At 31.2% G+C, this 15669-nt stretch overlaps 1 protein-coding gene and 1 long non-coding RNA gene across 3 annotated transcripts in view; one reads left to right on the top strand and one right to left on the bottom strand.

The window, feature by feature from the left end:
• Positions 1-14771, top strand: part of nocte (no circadian temperature entrainment) — a 37328-nt gene extending 22557 nt beyond the window's left edge. For both annotated transcript variants that reach the window (XM_074122673.1, XM_074122727.1), the window contains exons 26-37: positions 1390-1568; positions 3036-3126; positions 3944-4060; positions 4614-4742; positions 4869-5060; positions 6452-6622; positions 6708-6852; positions 6985-7169; positions 8106-8232; positions 8850-9043; positions 10265-10601; positions 11766-14771. In XM_074122673.1, coding sequence (XP_073978774.1) covers positions 1390-1568; positions 3036-3126; positions 3944-4060; positions 4614-4742; positions 4869-5060; positions 6452-6622; positions 6708-6852; positions 6985-7169; positions 8106-8232; positions 8850-9043; positions 10265-10601; positions 11766-11899 — 2001 coding nt within the window. In that variant the 3' untranslated portion in view covers positions 11900-14771. The remainder of the gene's footprint in view (positions 1-1389; positions 1569-3035; positions 3127-3943; positions 4061-4613; positions 4743-4868; positions 5061-6451; positions 6623-6707; positions 6853-6984; positions 7170-8105; positions 8233-8849; positions 9044-10264; positions 10602-11765) is intronic.
• Positions 262-2414, bottom strand: LOC141455097 (uncharacterized). The gene is made up of 2 exons (XR_012459153.1): positions 2162-2414; positions 262-600 (listed from the first exon to the last, which is right to left on the bottom strand). It is a non-coding gene; the product is annotated as an uncharacterized lncRNA (long non-coding RNA).
• Positions 14772-15669: the final 898 nt, after the last annotated feature.

Raw genomic sequence — 15669 nt, 5'->3', positions numbered from 1 at the left:
AGAGCCTGGTACTGAAGTCTCTTCTTCTCCATGGTGATAACAAAATGTTGCGGTTCAGAGCGACATCAATCAACTCCCTCTGTGGCGTATTATTATTATCATTATTATTTGATTTTTCGCAATATATATAATAAAATAACTTACTTCTAATGTGTGCCAACAATTATAGGAAACAAGGGATTTTGAGCTCACCCTTAAAATCTGTTTTCAGAATCAATTTCAGAATTTAATATAATTAGGGTTCTTAAGTAAGACAAGCGATTTAAATTTTTAAAAAGTTTATTTCAGTAACTGCTTTTTATCCAAAGTCGAGCCGTCCTCAGGCGAGTGCACAGCGTTTAGAAAGTTGCAAAAACCTGTCAGATATATCATTTGAACATCTTTCTTTCTATCCGTTTCTCTCTTTAAATTATTTCTGGCAAAGACAGTTAACTATAAATTTCTTCTGTATACAGCTAAGGCTTGCTGAATCTCCTCACCAATACTCGTCTTCGAAATCAATTGATTTGCAATAGAAAATCATAAAGATAGCAAAACAAGCAAAAGAAAGACAGCAGGTCAGCGTACTCATAGTCATTCTAACAATTGAATGGCAATTGACTGAAACATGAATATTAATATTTTTACTCTCGACCTTCTAGTACATCGTAATGTGCTTTGGGTATGGTATAGTTTAGCATATTGTGGTGTATGTATTATCAGAAAATCTCCAAATTTGAAGGGCGCAGAAAGTTTCATACTCGCAATACAGTTTTGGTACTTCAGATGGTAAGGTTGTGACCGAAATACTTTAACGAAAACGGCTCCCTAAAATTGTCTTTAAACTTCTTATACTGCAGATCTACATAATGGTCTATTACTTTTAATTCACGCTTTGTGGTCGTATGTGAATTACAGCTCAACATGTTAGTTTTGAGCTCCATTCTATGTTATTTTTTATCCTCCCTGGATAACCTTTAGCGACAAAAATAACCGAAGTTATGAACGAAGTTTCCTCTAGAATATGCTACAGTATGTATTATGTACAGCGATAGGAACGTAGAATAGAAAAAAAAAAATGAAATTTACTCAGGGATTTATAGTGAAAAAAATCAGTGTGTGTTTCGAGCCTTTTTTTGGTGAAGAAAGCCTGAATTTGCACGTATTAGTGAAACAATTTGAACTACAATTGGCACGTGAGGTAGTTCAAGCGACAAAAGATTCACCTTTAGAAATGACCAGAAGATACCAGAATTTATTCTTTCAAATTGTTCTCGCATTTCCTAAAATTTCGTTGTCCAATCTTTTATCCTGCCCTCTGTTGGATTGAAATGTTGAAAATTTGAAACGGACATTTTTTCCTTATTTATTCGGAATTAACATTTACACCTAGTTTTCTTTAATTTTTAGGTATGGGAGACTGCTGGCGCAGTAATGGAACATCAACATCATGTGGACGAGAACCATGGTGTTGTATCCACTTCATCATCGTTTACGCCTAATTTCGGAAGTGCAGTTGATACCGCTCTAGATCATTCAGCTGCACATCAAGTCGATGATTCATCGTTTACTAATTCTGATGTTTACAGGTAAATAGGAAGCAAAATACCAAAGTAATTCTTAAATATAATATGCGTATTCCGCCCAGAAAAGGTGATATCACAGCTTCAAACTTACTTAAGTTTACTTACTTCAACTTAAGTAGGAATTGATTTCAATCGGGTTGATGGATGTGAACAATTAAAAAATTTTAGTAGTGCATTACGTCACCATGGTCAGCATACGACGGCAATACTAAATACGAAGGGACATATGCTTCGTTTTAGGTAATCCCAACCATGTAGGCTATGACGACGAAGGTAACCATGCAGGGTTTTCACCTTGTTTGTTGTTTGAGAGAAGATCTAAGTAATCGCTCCTATAGAAATTTGAAAGAATTGACTACTTAAATTAATTTAAATAAACTGTGAAAGTTTCAAGCCTTTATTTCTTCTGGATTTTGCATTTTTCTGGCACATTTCGTATTTGTGCGTACTCAATAAGCAATGAAATCAGGGGTAATGAATTAGTTTTATGTTTAGACTTGAAAATTTCTCATAATTCTTGCCATTAGGAAAACCTAAAACATTTTTTTTCATAAAATCCTAAAATATTCCCAATTAATGTCTTATCTTTTACTTACTAATTTTGCCAGTTTATACGCTTATTGTCTCTCTACTATTGAGCTGGTCATTCCCACCCTATTTGAACCAAAAAGGTTTCTTGAAAATATTTGGCACTTTGAAATAATAATGAAAATCAGAATTATAACCCATGTGTATTCGGAACAAAATACCTATTTCATATGTTTTGATTGGACAGATCTGACAAGTTCCATATGATTTCTTCCCCAAACAGAAATAGACCATTTACTTACTTTTTAAAGGAATTATTGAAGTATAGAGATGTGTTAGATGTTGGAGCATGAGTTATATCATTAGCCGACTTGAAGATGAATTATTTTAATTAGGAGAGAATGAAAGTGTGTGAACAGTGATATTCAAAGATTTCAAGCTCGTAAGAGCTTAATTGTGCGCGGATCTTTAATATACTATTAAACCTCAGATATGATCTAGCTAATTCCATCTAAATAAAATATTTACTAGATCAATTAAACTTCATTGTCGTGCCCAAATGCAGCACCAGCTACGTTAGGGCAGTCTTTAGAATGTTTTTATTAGCTCTCCATTTGCTGTGTAACTGCTAAACCTAAGTTTTGGTATAGATGTTCTAGATAGAGCTTAAATTTTAGACTTAAGTATAAAATTAGTAAAGTACCGTTTCGGTGACGTTGGAAGCTTAAAAGATGAGAGCTGGCTGTTTTGTTTTTAAATTTTTTTTTTTTTTTTTTTTTTTTTTTTTTAAATTTAAGAATCAATTTAGGGTATCAAACTTTGTTTGCCGATTTTTGTTTTTATTTTTAGGCGCATTGACGTCTTACACATTTTTCCTTACACAAGGTACTGTAATTTTATTGTTTCGATTGATGTATCCATGAAATCAAATTTACATTTCAGTGCTGGTCCTACCATACAGCCTAATAGTGGTGCTTATTCAAGCGGAGGAACAAATATTATCAAGCAAGACCCTAACAGTGGTTCCACAAATGTTAGTATTATAATTTTTTTACATGTAGTTTGTTTATTACTTATTACTTAAGTACATATACTTTCAAGTACATAAAAATAATAATTAATTTTGAGCTATTTAGATAGAATTACTAATATCAGAATATAAATCGTGTTATATAAAAAATGACTTTCGAAAATAAAATTATCAGCCTTAAAACCAACCATCATGATACGCAGAAATCATTCTCAATTTTTATTGTAACGTTTTATTATTGCTTTGAAGTTCTCGTGTTCATTCATCATAGTTCATTTGTTTTCGAGGAGATGCATCTTCTACTAGCAGCGACCGCTAATAACATATAATAAGTATGTATATTCATAGAGATTGCGGAAAACTATTAATTGTGATTCACGATAATCATGTCACGGTCGACCAAAAAACTTGGAGAATCATTTAGTTGATAATTGTTCCTCAGTCAAATACTTTAAGGTATTCTCAAAGCAAAAATATGCTCCTCTTGCCTGTGAGTAGAAAAAGGTGTATAATGCCCAAAATTATCTTGAATTTCTTTTATAGATAATAAAAATATTTGTTTTATTTCATTAAGAATCGGTTAAAATGTTATAGTGTTGTCTGATGAATCCTTGCTATTTTTGAAACAACTTTATACTTTTGATAACTACATAAATATATGTCGAAACGTTTCAGTTAAAGAAACTTTACCTTTGAACGCTTTTATGCTGGGTAAACGTTAATTTCTTGAAGTATTTATGACCAAACAAATAACACATTTTTTATTTAGTTTATTAAATTAGTAAGTCGAACATTAGTGACAGCGAACTTTTTTTTCTAGGTGAAACCGCAACCTCAACAGACAACAGTGATGTCTTCAGGGATTGGCACACATTCGGCGCCAAGTTTGTCTTCACCTCCTCCGGCCTTTACACAACAAGGACATTTTAATTACCAGGTGATTGTCTTATATATACATATATATATTTATAACACCATCTTATTACAATTCAGAAGGTTTTTTCTATAACACTTCGATTTTTCACTTGATAAAGGTTCCAGTAAAGGTTGATTACCATTAAGGACATTTGAGGAATTTATGGAAGCGTAACTTCCCATAATTCTTTCTTTAAATCAACTATCTTGGGCACAAAAAAAAAAAAAAAATTGTAAATTATAAGCTAAAAAGAAATTAGTTTTCGACTCCTTGAAATAAAATACAATAAAGTAATACCAAAAATAATATGTAAAACAAAAATATAGAACACTTTATTTGCAATTTATTTGTCTGACTACGTACTACAAAAAGGTTTTACTATATTCAAATATTGTATCGTACATACAGACAGTGTAACCTGTCACAGTTGGCTTTATTAGTGAAAGTCAAGTATCTACCAATAAATAAAAGTCGGATGAAAATGAAAACAAAAAGGAAAACATGCATGCCGAAAACTGATTAAATAGAAAATTGAAACAAGACTATTGAACTATTTGTATTTTTATTTGTATAGGCACAGTACAGTAACATGCCTGCGATACCTTCTCCACCGGCAGCAGTACTCATCAATTCTGCAACTGGTGCACAACAGGTGAATCACCAAGGCGAACTTTTCCATTCTTTTCCACTTGGTGGACCTACGGTAAAGCATTTAACGACTTTTTTTATTAGTCGTAATTGAAAACTTGATTCTGGTTAATCGAACTGTTTATAGACTTATTTAATGTTTTAATGTATTAAAATTTTAATTATTCTTTGAATTTAATAGGTAATAGGTAATCAAGCTGCAGCTAGGTCTGGATATTCTCAGTACGCCTTTAGCTTATCCCAAGGTTTGGGACAAACATCTGCTGCCGCTTTCAGCCAACCGTCAATATATCTTCCTCAGCCAGCAGCTCCTCCACCTCCGCCCAATGCTCCTCCAGATGTATTCCCTTCAATGAATCAATTTAGAATGCAGGTAATAAAAAATTTATATTTTTTTTTTTATTGTATGGCTGTAGAACCCTTGTAGGAGGAACTGGCAACCTTCATGAGCTCATTCCAGAAGTCCTATTTGTCCTACAAGAATGCTTCCATTCCGAATGTTATTTAGTTTTTTCATTCTCTCCACATTGTTAAACTCCCTGTCTACACAGTTTAACCGTATGTTCGAACTTCTCTTCTCCATTTTTCTTTCGTGCTCAAGAATTTTCATTTATTAAAATCAGCCAAAATTAGCTTCAATTAGTTACCATGTTTCTTCTACATCCATATCTTGTATTATTGTGGAATTTTGCCAGCCCAAAATTAGAGAGATTTTGCTATTTCTTTTAAAAGGTATTTAAGCCAATTTGTTGTTATTGTCAGAGGCAATTTGTCACTATCGCTAGTCCCTCTAGTGTACGTTTACGTCTTGTCCTCATTTCTGAAATACCTAAGTAGTTGTTTGGAGCTTATATAGGTGTTTTGTCAACTATGCGGTCTACATAGTCAGTGTAGGCCAATAATTGGTTAGATCTGAATGATTTATATCTAACAATAGCTCCTCTATGGTCAAATTGATAATAGAGGCATGCGAAAGCTTCGTCAGGCCTTAGCCCTTTATTTGTTCTAAATCCAGATGATGTTTCGGATTGATTACGTAGCTCATGATGCTTGGACGTTATATTCATTAGCCTGATCATAGTAACACCCACTATTTTTAAATTCTAGAAAAAGGAGTTCGATAGTCACCTTGTATACGATGTATTAGGTATATAATATGGCGGAATATTAGGGGAATAGAGATATGTACAAAAGACATTTTTGTAAGATTTACTTTTGAGTATTTGCATTGTGAAGATATTGTTCAAGTGCAATTTATAATTTATCTGTTCCAAAATGAAAAAGAATAATTCTGTTAAATCACTGTTATAATTGGTATGGAAAGAATATTTTATTAGTTATAGATTTATTTTTTCTAAAGTTTCTTTTGATATTCTTTTATTTCGTTATTAGAAAAGGACCCAGTTCGTGAAAGACAGATGAGGTTGAAGAAGATCTTGCAGAGTGATTTTCATAACAGTGATTTAACTAAATTATTCTATTTGATTTTGGAATGGAACAATTATAAATTTCACTTGAACAATATATTCATTTTGCAAATAGTCAAAAGCAAGTCTTACAAAAATGGTTTGGAAAATGTAATTACTAATAAGAGGATAATCTATTGTCCACATTCATGTTTACGTTTACGGAGCTCATTTAATTATTGAATAAAACAATTGGTTGTTAGTAGTGTGATAAAAACAATTTTTGAATTATCAGAAATTTTAAGTTTTGTTTACAGCTTAAAAAGCATAACTTTTTTTGTTTTAATTGTATTAACAGCCTTCAGCTTATGGGCAATCTCAGCAATTAAGTAATAATCCTTCAACTGTGTTGATAACTTCTTCATCGAATTCCCTAATGTCTGCGAGTGTGAAATCCTCACCACAGCCACCAATTGGTGCGCCTATTGGCACGAAAGGAGGATATCAGTCTTCTGCACATCCCTCGCAGGTATGGTGATAAGAGTTTATTACAAAATTTCAGAAAAAAAAAAAATATATAAAAAGAGTATATATGTTTTTTTTTTTAATCGCAGGTTCCTTTAGGATATATTCATTATGAATCGCAAATGTTGCCGCAAAACTTTTTGCAAAATTCTCAACTAGTTCAACAAAGACATGGAGGTAGTAACGTTGTACCAACAATACAACCTCCAACATCTTATTATTCAAATTCTGCAGGTTTGTTTGTTTCTTTGATTTTTTGTTTTAAATAGAAATTTCATGGTTATTTGGCAATTTTTTAAGTTTCTGACTGTGCTCATTAAATGAAATAATATTATTCTCTTAAATGCTTTGCGTATTAATTTCTAGGTGGCCAAACAGGATTATTTCAACCAGGAACTTCAATTTTAGCTAGTACTGGCAGCCAGCCTGGGCTCCATAACGCAGCCACAGCATTCGGAATACAAGGTTTTGGTGGAACTCAGTCGGCTGGTAATCCTGGAGGAGCACCTTCTTCTTCCAATCCAGTTGGAGTACCTTCGTTTACTACCCAAGTAAAACAAACTTTTATTTAATTATCCAAGTAGAAATTGATTTTTTTTTTCGTTCAGTCCTGGATATTTTAATAGTTTTTAAAACATTTTAATATTTGAGCTGTTTGTGTTTTTTAAACCCTATATTGTACTCTTTTCTGAAAGGTATTCTAGATAAACTTAGACTACTTTCTCTTAGCACTGTTTTATAATTAAATTTCTTGAGTATTAAGAATTTCTACTGAAAAGATAGATAATCTAAATTTCTTTGTTCACTCGGAACCCTCTTAAAATGTTCCTAAAAAAATGTTGCTAAGAAAAACCTTATAGATAAATACGTAAGAACATGTGAAGTTTTATGGAAAATAGTTAGAGGGGTTTTCGAGAAAGCTGCATCGAAAAATGACGCTTTTTCAAAATGATCTTATTATCATAGTCTTAACGTCAAGGGGCGAATTTATAACCAATATTAAATAGTCAGTAACTTTTTAATCTTGAGACAATAACAAGAGAGAGCTGTTAAACCATCCTAAAAATGGTTGAAACGCACCCTCTCAGCAAGTATTTAGTTGGCAACCACCTACCTGGCAGAAAAGAGGCGAGGCCACTAGGCTCGCTTGAATGGACGCGATGCTTTGGATCGAGCCGAAGGATTACTTAAGTATTGTGAAAACCACAGCTGCAATATTGTATTTGTCCTTTTAGTGAACCCAATAAGATAAAACCAACGTTGGCTAAATACTGTTCTAAGGGTTTAAATGAATGTAAGATGGCAATTAAACGAAATACTAAATTTTAACTGATCATCTTAATAATTGAAAGACCTATTTCTGATAAACTTTTTCGTATTAGGAAAAATTCCTAAAATATAATTACTTACTTTTTGAAAAACACAAAACAATGCTCGATTTATTTTATTTTTTTTATTTTTAATAACATTACATTTATGTGCTTCAGATGGGACATTTCCGTGCTCCAGCTCCAGCAAATTATTTGAAAGCTGGAAATCCTAGTGGACAACACCCTTCGGATGCTTCGAAATCACCCTCAAATAATCAGGACGTTTTAAGTGTTTTTACTACTGGTACGTTACCACATTCAGTTATTTCTAACTTTTTTTGTGAAAATTTAAAGCGTAAATTGAAAATAAATGTTATTTGCTGAAACAATACTGAAAGCTTAATCTGATGTAAATACCCACATGACCGTCCTATATATTCTATTAATAGATACATCTAAGGATTGAAACTTGTCCCCCCCCCCCCAAGAAAGTATATGAAAAAAACATTGTTAAATATGCTTTAAAAAATTTCATTGTAGACTGTACCCATTATTTAGGAAATTTCAAATCAAGGCAAGAATAATTAATTTTAACGCTATCTGTATAGAAAAATGAATCCATCTGTGGCCTGCCTTCTAATCATAGTTCTCTAATCTAAAACTACTGGGATTAGATTAGATTTCATGTTTTGAGCTCCCAGCAATTTTTTTTTCTCGAGATATTTTGTTCAACAAACCTTTTTCTTTTTTATGAGTAAGAACCTTCGGAACTGTTACTTCCTGAGAAGTTTATATAAACTTCGATAACTTATCATGATTGCAATATTGTAGCCTTACTTTTCGTAAGGCAAAAAAAAAACTTTGTATGCACTTTAATAATTTATTATTTTGTTTAATCTGTGCCTATGAACGATTCAAAAGGAGGTGGACAAATTCCTTCACCAAAGTCACGTGCTACGGGGGGAGCAACAGGTGGAGGAAGTGGTGGCGGAGCAGGATCTGCGAGCGGTGGTGGTGGTACAGCTAAACAAGTTGGTCCATCCCCAGCATCCCAACAGCCCAGTCCTACTCAAAGTCATCACAAATTTTCATCTTACCAATCACAACAGAATCTTGTAAGTGTACTAATAATAATTACCGAATAAGGAAATGATTAAAACAAAAGTCGGTACGCTACTCCATTAAAGCTATAAACTTTGTAGTTTCCGTTTGTGTCTTGATAAGTACCTGTGTTTGGCAATCATCAGTAAATTATGTGATGTTACTTAAGCATAAGTGAGTGTGTGTTGGAAACTTCTATGATTTGCCTGAAGGTTTCAAAAAGTAAATAAAAGACGAAATCTAATGAAATAATCTATCCTCACCATATTCCATAATGCTCTAAAATTATTTTTGCTCAAAAAAAACTAATACATAATTTGGGCTGGTTATCTTCCAAACATGCAGATACATCATAGTTCATGCCACATTTCTCGCATCTTTTATTCCCTTTGCATTGATCCTGGAAATGTCCAAGTTTTTACACTGTACTAAATTTTGAAAATACTTGTTCACTTCGCACCTTACGTAGTGGATACATATATGTTGCGGTAATTGCTGTCCAACTGTAATTAAAACAGATTGGGTGGGCACCAATTTCCCTTCGTTAGTTTCCCTACCTCTAACTTTCCGTTTCAATCTTCGCGTTTCTAATATTTCGTAATGAACCCCAGGTGGACCTCTAAGAACCTCTTTTATTTCAGCCTCAGACAATTCAGTATCCACTCCCCTAACGGTGAAACTTAAAATTAGCAAAGTGCAACATCCGAAAACTTTTTTTTTTTACGAGTGGTTAGAGAACTAATAAGCATCTAATCATGATTGGGAATTCAGGTGTTGCTTGCCCTAGAACGAACAATAAGTCTATTGCTCGATACCAAGCATCCTTGCATTGGCGATGCTGGAAGAGGAACAACCGTTTGCAGTTAACAGTACCGCACCTTTAAGCAGTAAATAGTTTGCCGTCTGGGCTTACACATTGTACTGTCAATCCAAGAGACAAAGAGATTGATGTTTACACGTTTAAGTGGCCAGTTGTAGAGCCTTACAATTCTTTAAACCCCAGTATAGCTGCCCCTCTTCAAAAAACCTTTTTGTCTGCTTTTCTACATTGACCCTTACTTTAAAGTTAATTGCCTTGATCAACAAAGGTTCTTTAGCGTTACGGTTAAAGTGGTAAATATAAAAGGATAGGGTGTGATGATCATATGTAAGTAGACTGTAGGTATAAATATGTGTGTTTGTGTAAGTTTATAGTATTGATATTAAAGCGTTGTTTTTTTTTTACTTCTGCATAGGTACTTCAACAACAAGGTAGCAGCCCAAGCGGCAGAGGTCCACAGATGGCCGGTGGAGGTGTCAGAAATTCAGTTGGCAATACAGCCGGCGGAGGTGGAAGTGCTTCAAGTGGATCGCTTAGCGCTAACGGTGTGCTACGATTTCCTAATCCAATACAAAGACCTGTAGATCTGCATCAATATCAACAGCAACAACATCAGCAACAACAGCAGATGATGCAGCAAGTAGCCGTTGCTGCTGCCGCCGCTTCCGCTGTAAACCAGCCCAGACATAATCGGCTTTCGTCTTCACGTCAACAGCATATAAAGCTAGCAAACCAGTATTATCCACCACAAGGTATTCAATTTTCGGCTGTTTAAAAAAAATGATGAATATTCGAGGTGCTTTTAATTTTTATTTTTAAATGATAGTATGTATAAAAAAGTCTGTGACTTAAATAAATATATACCAAACATTGTATGCGGAAACTTAGGGAAATATTAAATATTAAAAAAAAAGTAATGTAGACTTAATAAGAAACTAATAGAAAAATAAGGAAGTTAATAATAAAATTCTTCAGAAATGAAATAGAAACGTTTTTTCTCTCGCTGCAATTTTCATGTTCGTAGAAGATTTGTTTTAAATTTAGGATTTCCCTAAAATTAAATAAAATATCCATTGAACATATGGTTGAATTCGTAAATCTATTCTGCGAATTCAGAATGAACTATTATATTAATAGATACGAAAGGAGTTGGTTCTTAAAGTCATATGTGTCAATAAAACTCTCTTGTATAGACTCACACAATTTTCTCTTTCTCTTATCCCTCTCTTACTTTCTCTTGCATAGCTGTTGAGTTGCTTGCTGGTTTCTAGAAATAATTATACTTCATAACATTTAAAAAGGGAACTCGCTATATTGAACAGTTAGCAACATAACGCGTCAATCTTTTGGATTTAGTAAATAGCTTAGAAGTAAATGGAGGGCTACATAAATTTGAAATTGCCGTGAACAATCTTTTTTTTTTTTTTAGATGTTCAGAAAGTTGAACTGCTTAAAATCCTTTTCCGGAAGTGCTACTTTTTAAAGTATAGATTTTTCTTCCAAAAACTGCCCTACTATTTTCTTCACATTTTTCATACATTTGTACATTATGTATTGAAATTTTCTGGGAAATTCTGGGAGATTTTGGTAGGTTTCACTCAAAAATTCTTATTTTATTGTAATAATAAAGATTTGGGAAATTAAAAGTTAATGGCGTTTTAACAAATTTTCTCCCAAATTGTTCCTACAGTATAAAAATGTTCTGTTTCTCACCTGCCAAAGTAATAGTGGAAAATAATGCAACTTTTTTTTTTTATTTCCATTCTTAAATTTGCTGAGTCATTGAAAACTTAGAATTGTGTACAAAAGACAAAATAATAATATTTTGTATTGAGTTTTTTTTTTTCCCCCATGTAGAATTTTACTCAGATTTTTTTTATTTTGTGTATAGATATATGCATATCTATTATGTACAGGCAACCCAGTGAAACTGGATGGCCCAGGTCTAGTAGAAGGAAAAACTGATACAGACAAATTACAAGAGAACAACACTTCAGCATCAAAACAAGATAAGGGAAAAGAAGAAGCGTCAACCAGTAATGAACAATAATTTAAAAAAAAAAAAAAAGTTAAATTCTTTTCCTCATCTGTTTTCCCCCCATTTTGCAATTGATTTGATGTGAAAAGAAGTAGAGTTTTTAATATAGAATGTTTTCAAATGAAATATATTAATAAATATTTGTTTTAAAGTAAAACACACTTGATTCACAGAATGTGATAAGGGGAAAAAAAAGTTATTTATAATAATGAATAAGAAACATTTATTTGATATGAAGGTGACAAAAGTACTATGCGAAAAAAAAAAGAAAATTAATATTAACTTGGTTTTTTCTTAAGCTAGAATCTGAATCAAGAAAATGGAAAAAACAAAAACAAAAAAATGTGCTAAAAAACTACTTTTTCTTTTTTGTTTTAATGATTTATCTTTACATTTATTTTCACATTCCTTTTTGAAAAGGGCTACTTATAATTTTCTCAAAATAATAAAAAAAATGATAATAATATGCTAAGTAAAAGTCAAGGAGGAGAATATATAAAAGAAATAAAACGATTCCCTAGAAGTACACTATACAATCTTAAATATATGTAATATGAAGCACCCAAGAAAGCCATTAACTCCGCCTATTTCCTCCACCGTGGAGATGTTCAAGGGCGGAAAAATTGGAAAAAAAAAAAAAAAAAAAGTTTAAAATGAAATTTATATAATGTGGTCTTTCAAATTTTCATGGATTTATATAATAGTGAGTGCCGTGCATAGGTTTTGGGACAGGCAGAGTATTTATAAACTTCCTTCTAATTTATTTTATTTTGTTCATCGTTCTAGACAGTTAATCTGTCCTAAGAAAAAAAGTTTTCATACTTTTGAGAAAATATAAAATAAGGAAGGAAAAAAAAAAAAATGCTCTGTACCAATAATCAATATTTTATTTTTTTGTTATGTTTTGAAATATTGTAAAATGAAGACGAAGGGAATTTAAAAAAAAAAAAAATGGAAAAAAGTTCTTGTACACAAGTTCCTGTTGTACTTTTTTTCTGTCTCCCAATTTTCCGCGAGTTTCCCCCCCCCCTCTTGGAGAACAAAAAAAAAAAAGAAAGAAAAGAAAATGAAGAGCTTTTTTACGAAGTGAATTTTTATTTAAAAATTTTGTGATGCTTATTTACTATTGATCTGTGTAAATTTATATATAAACTAAAAATAAAAGGACTTAAAATATCTTTCGTTTTTGATATATTAAGAAAAAACCGGAATATACAAAAAAAAAAAAAAATTTATCACATTCATGTGTTTTTATCTATTCTATAAAAATATATATATATGTATATGAAGAAGAGAGACTACATTACATTTTTAGATGTGTATTATTATTATTATTATTATTGTTTTTCTTTAAACATGGAATAATTGTCGAAGAAAAAGTGCAAAAAAAATGTAATTGTGGTCATAAGTAAAAGAAAAAAAAAAATTTATGTAGTCAGAAGTATCGATTCTTTTTCTTTTTTTTTTATAATCCCGTATTTTTCCATCTTTTATTTTGATTACGTACTATAATACTAAAAGAAATATATATATATAGTATTTTTGGGCTAAGAAAAAGAAGAGCAGAAAAAAAAAATAGTGATAAAAATAAGTGGACAACAATAAATCCTAATAAAAATCGAAAAATTAAAGTGGGCAACAATAAATATTGTCCTTTATTAAAAACCTAAAAAGGAAAATAATAAAAAAATAAATTTTATTAATAATATCATAACGTCGTATATATGTATTAAATGCATGTTTATAATTAAAACAAAAAAGATACTTATATATCTACAAAATACAATAAATTATTTGATTTAACTAAAAATAAATCTTTTTTGTGTTGTGGAGTGAAGTGATCTTTTTTTTTTCTTTTTTTAAAAAAAAACAAAACAAAAGTCGTGATGGTTTACCTAATAATAATAAAGATGGACTCTGTAGCCAGAATATAGTTGTATTAAAAATAAAATAAAAAAGCAAAAAAAAAAAAAAAATTAATTATAATAATAATAAAGTACGCTGTTGTGTTTTTTTATGCCTTCTTGTATTCAAATTTTAACAAATTTAAAAAAAGGAAAAACATTCTTGTTCAAAGTGTATTAACAAAACAAAAAAATACAATTGTGCTTCACATTCTTACTTGTTCAAAGTGTATTAACAAAACAAAAAAATACAATTGTGCTTCACATTCTTACTTGTTCAAAGTGTATTAACAAAACAAAAAAATACAATTGTGCTTCACATTCTTACTTGTTCAAAGTGTATTAACAAAACAAAAAAATACAATTGTGCTTCACATTCTTACTTGTACGTTATTCATATAAGTAATTCAAATAATAATTGAAAAAAAAAAAAAATAAAATGAAAAACAAGTTTAAGACAAATTTTTTTGACTTTGGAATTTGCCAAAAAATGTCTTAAGAGATTTTTTGTTTTATATATATATTTAAAAAAAAAAAAAGTATGTGCCCCCTAAGTACCTTTTTTTTTATTTGTAGGTGGTGAATGTACAGCTAAGCCAAAAAAAAAGGCTTTAAATACTATATATATTTTTTTTTTCTTCTTTTTATAGGTACTTTGTATTTTTAAATTTATTCAAGCTTTAGTTTATTAATTACAACTTTGATTTCGTTTTTCTTGTAAATCTCTCTTTTTACAGATAAACAGAAATATAGCTTACGAATTGTACTAATTATTATAAATAAATTTAAAAAAAAAAAAGAAAAGAATAATTAATGATAATGTAAATCGACATGATTGTATTTGTGTGTACAGTCTCATAAGGAAAAAAAAAAATATTTAAAAAAATTATCAGTTGTCAATATTGTTTTCCAGCTAAAAAAAAATCTGTCTATAGATTCAATAAAAAATCTTAATTTTTTTTCTAAAAAAACAAAACAAATCGGTTGTGGATTGATTTCAATGACTAGTCACTCATTAATTTAAAATAGGTATGTTCCAACATATTGTTTCTAGCTCATAGTCACTTGATTTTTCATTTATCATTTACATACATGACGTAAGTCATCCTGAATGATTTGTGTATGATTCATTTTTGATTTCAGTTGTTAAATTGCTTTTGTAAAAGTAAAATGAACCTGTTTTTTACAAGCCTAATTAAACTATAGTTGAATATTAGATTTAAAATTATACTAATTAAGATGAGCTGTCCAGAAAAGGGCGTTTTGCAGACGTTTTCTTATTATTGAACGATAGTTGCTGGCTTCTGAACAAGAAAGTTTCAAGCGCTGGGAGAGAGTGCCGCAAAGTAAAGACTCGTGACTAGGAGAAAACATTTAATGCTCTTGAGAAGATATGAGGCGAAGAAGAGAGGTTAGTAACGATGCAAAGAAGATGATGAGAAACAGTGCGGGCAACCAAGAGAGAAAGATCAGAATGTTGCAAAATAGTATGGTCTGAAATAGTGGTACTAGATCTCGGGAGTTGTAATTTAAAAAAAACAAACAAATCTTGAGAAAGTTGTTTAACCAATTGTAAAGGTGACTTTTCCATTCACCCAAGGGAAAATTTGGAAGTTCCATTCACTACAGTCCACTTTTAACAGTATTTTGTACTTTCGAAACTTACTCTCTTGGAGGTCCTACTGATTCTCATAGTCTTCCATGTATCACTGCTAATCTCTTGTTAATTTCCGCCTCTTCGCTTCCTTTGAGTTTATTTGTGAAATCTGGTACGCTTATCTCGCTCATGTTGGAACATACCTTTTGGCAAGGAACTTATCGAGAACTTACCTACTATGTATCTTGTAATGAACTCGATGAAATCGAACTAGTTTCGAT

Source organism: Rhodnius prolixus, unplaced genomic scaffold, assembly GCF_049639745.1.
Source record: "Rhodnius prolixus isolate KJV_2025 unplaced genomic scaffold, Rpr scaffold_1, whole genome shotgun sequence".
Classification (NCBI taxonomy): Eukaryota; Metazoa; Arthropoda; class Insecta; order Hemiptera; family Reduviidae; genus Rhodnius; species Rhodnius prolixus.
This window is presented reverse-complemented; position numbering and strand designations above follow the sequence as displayed.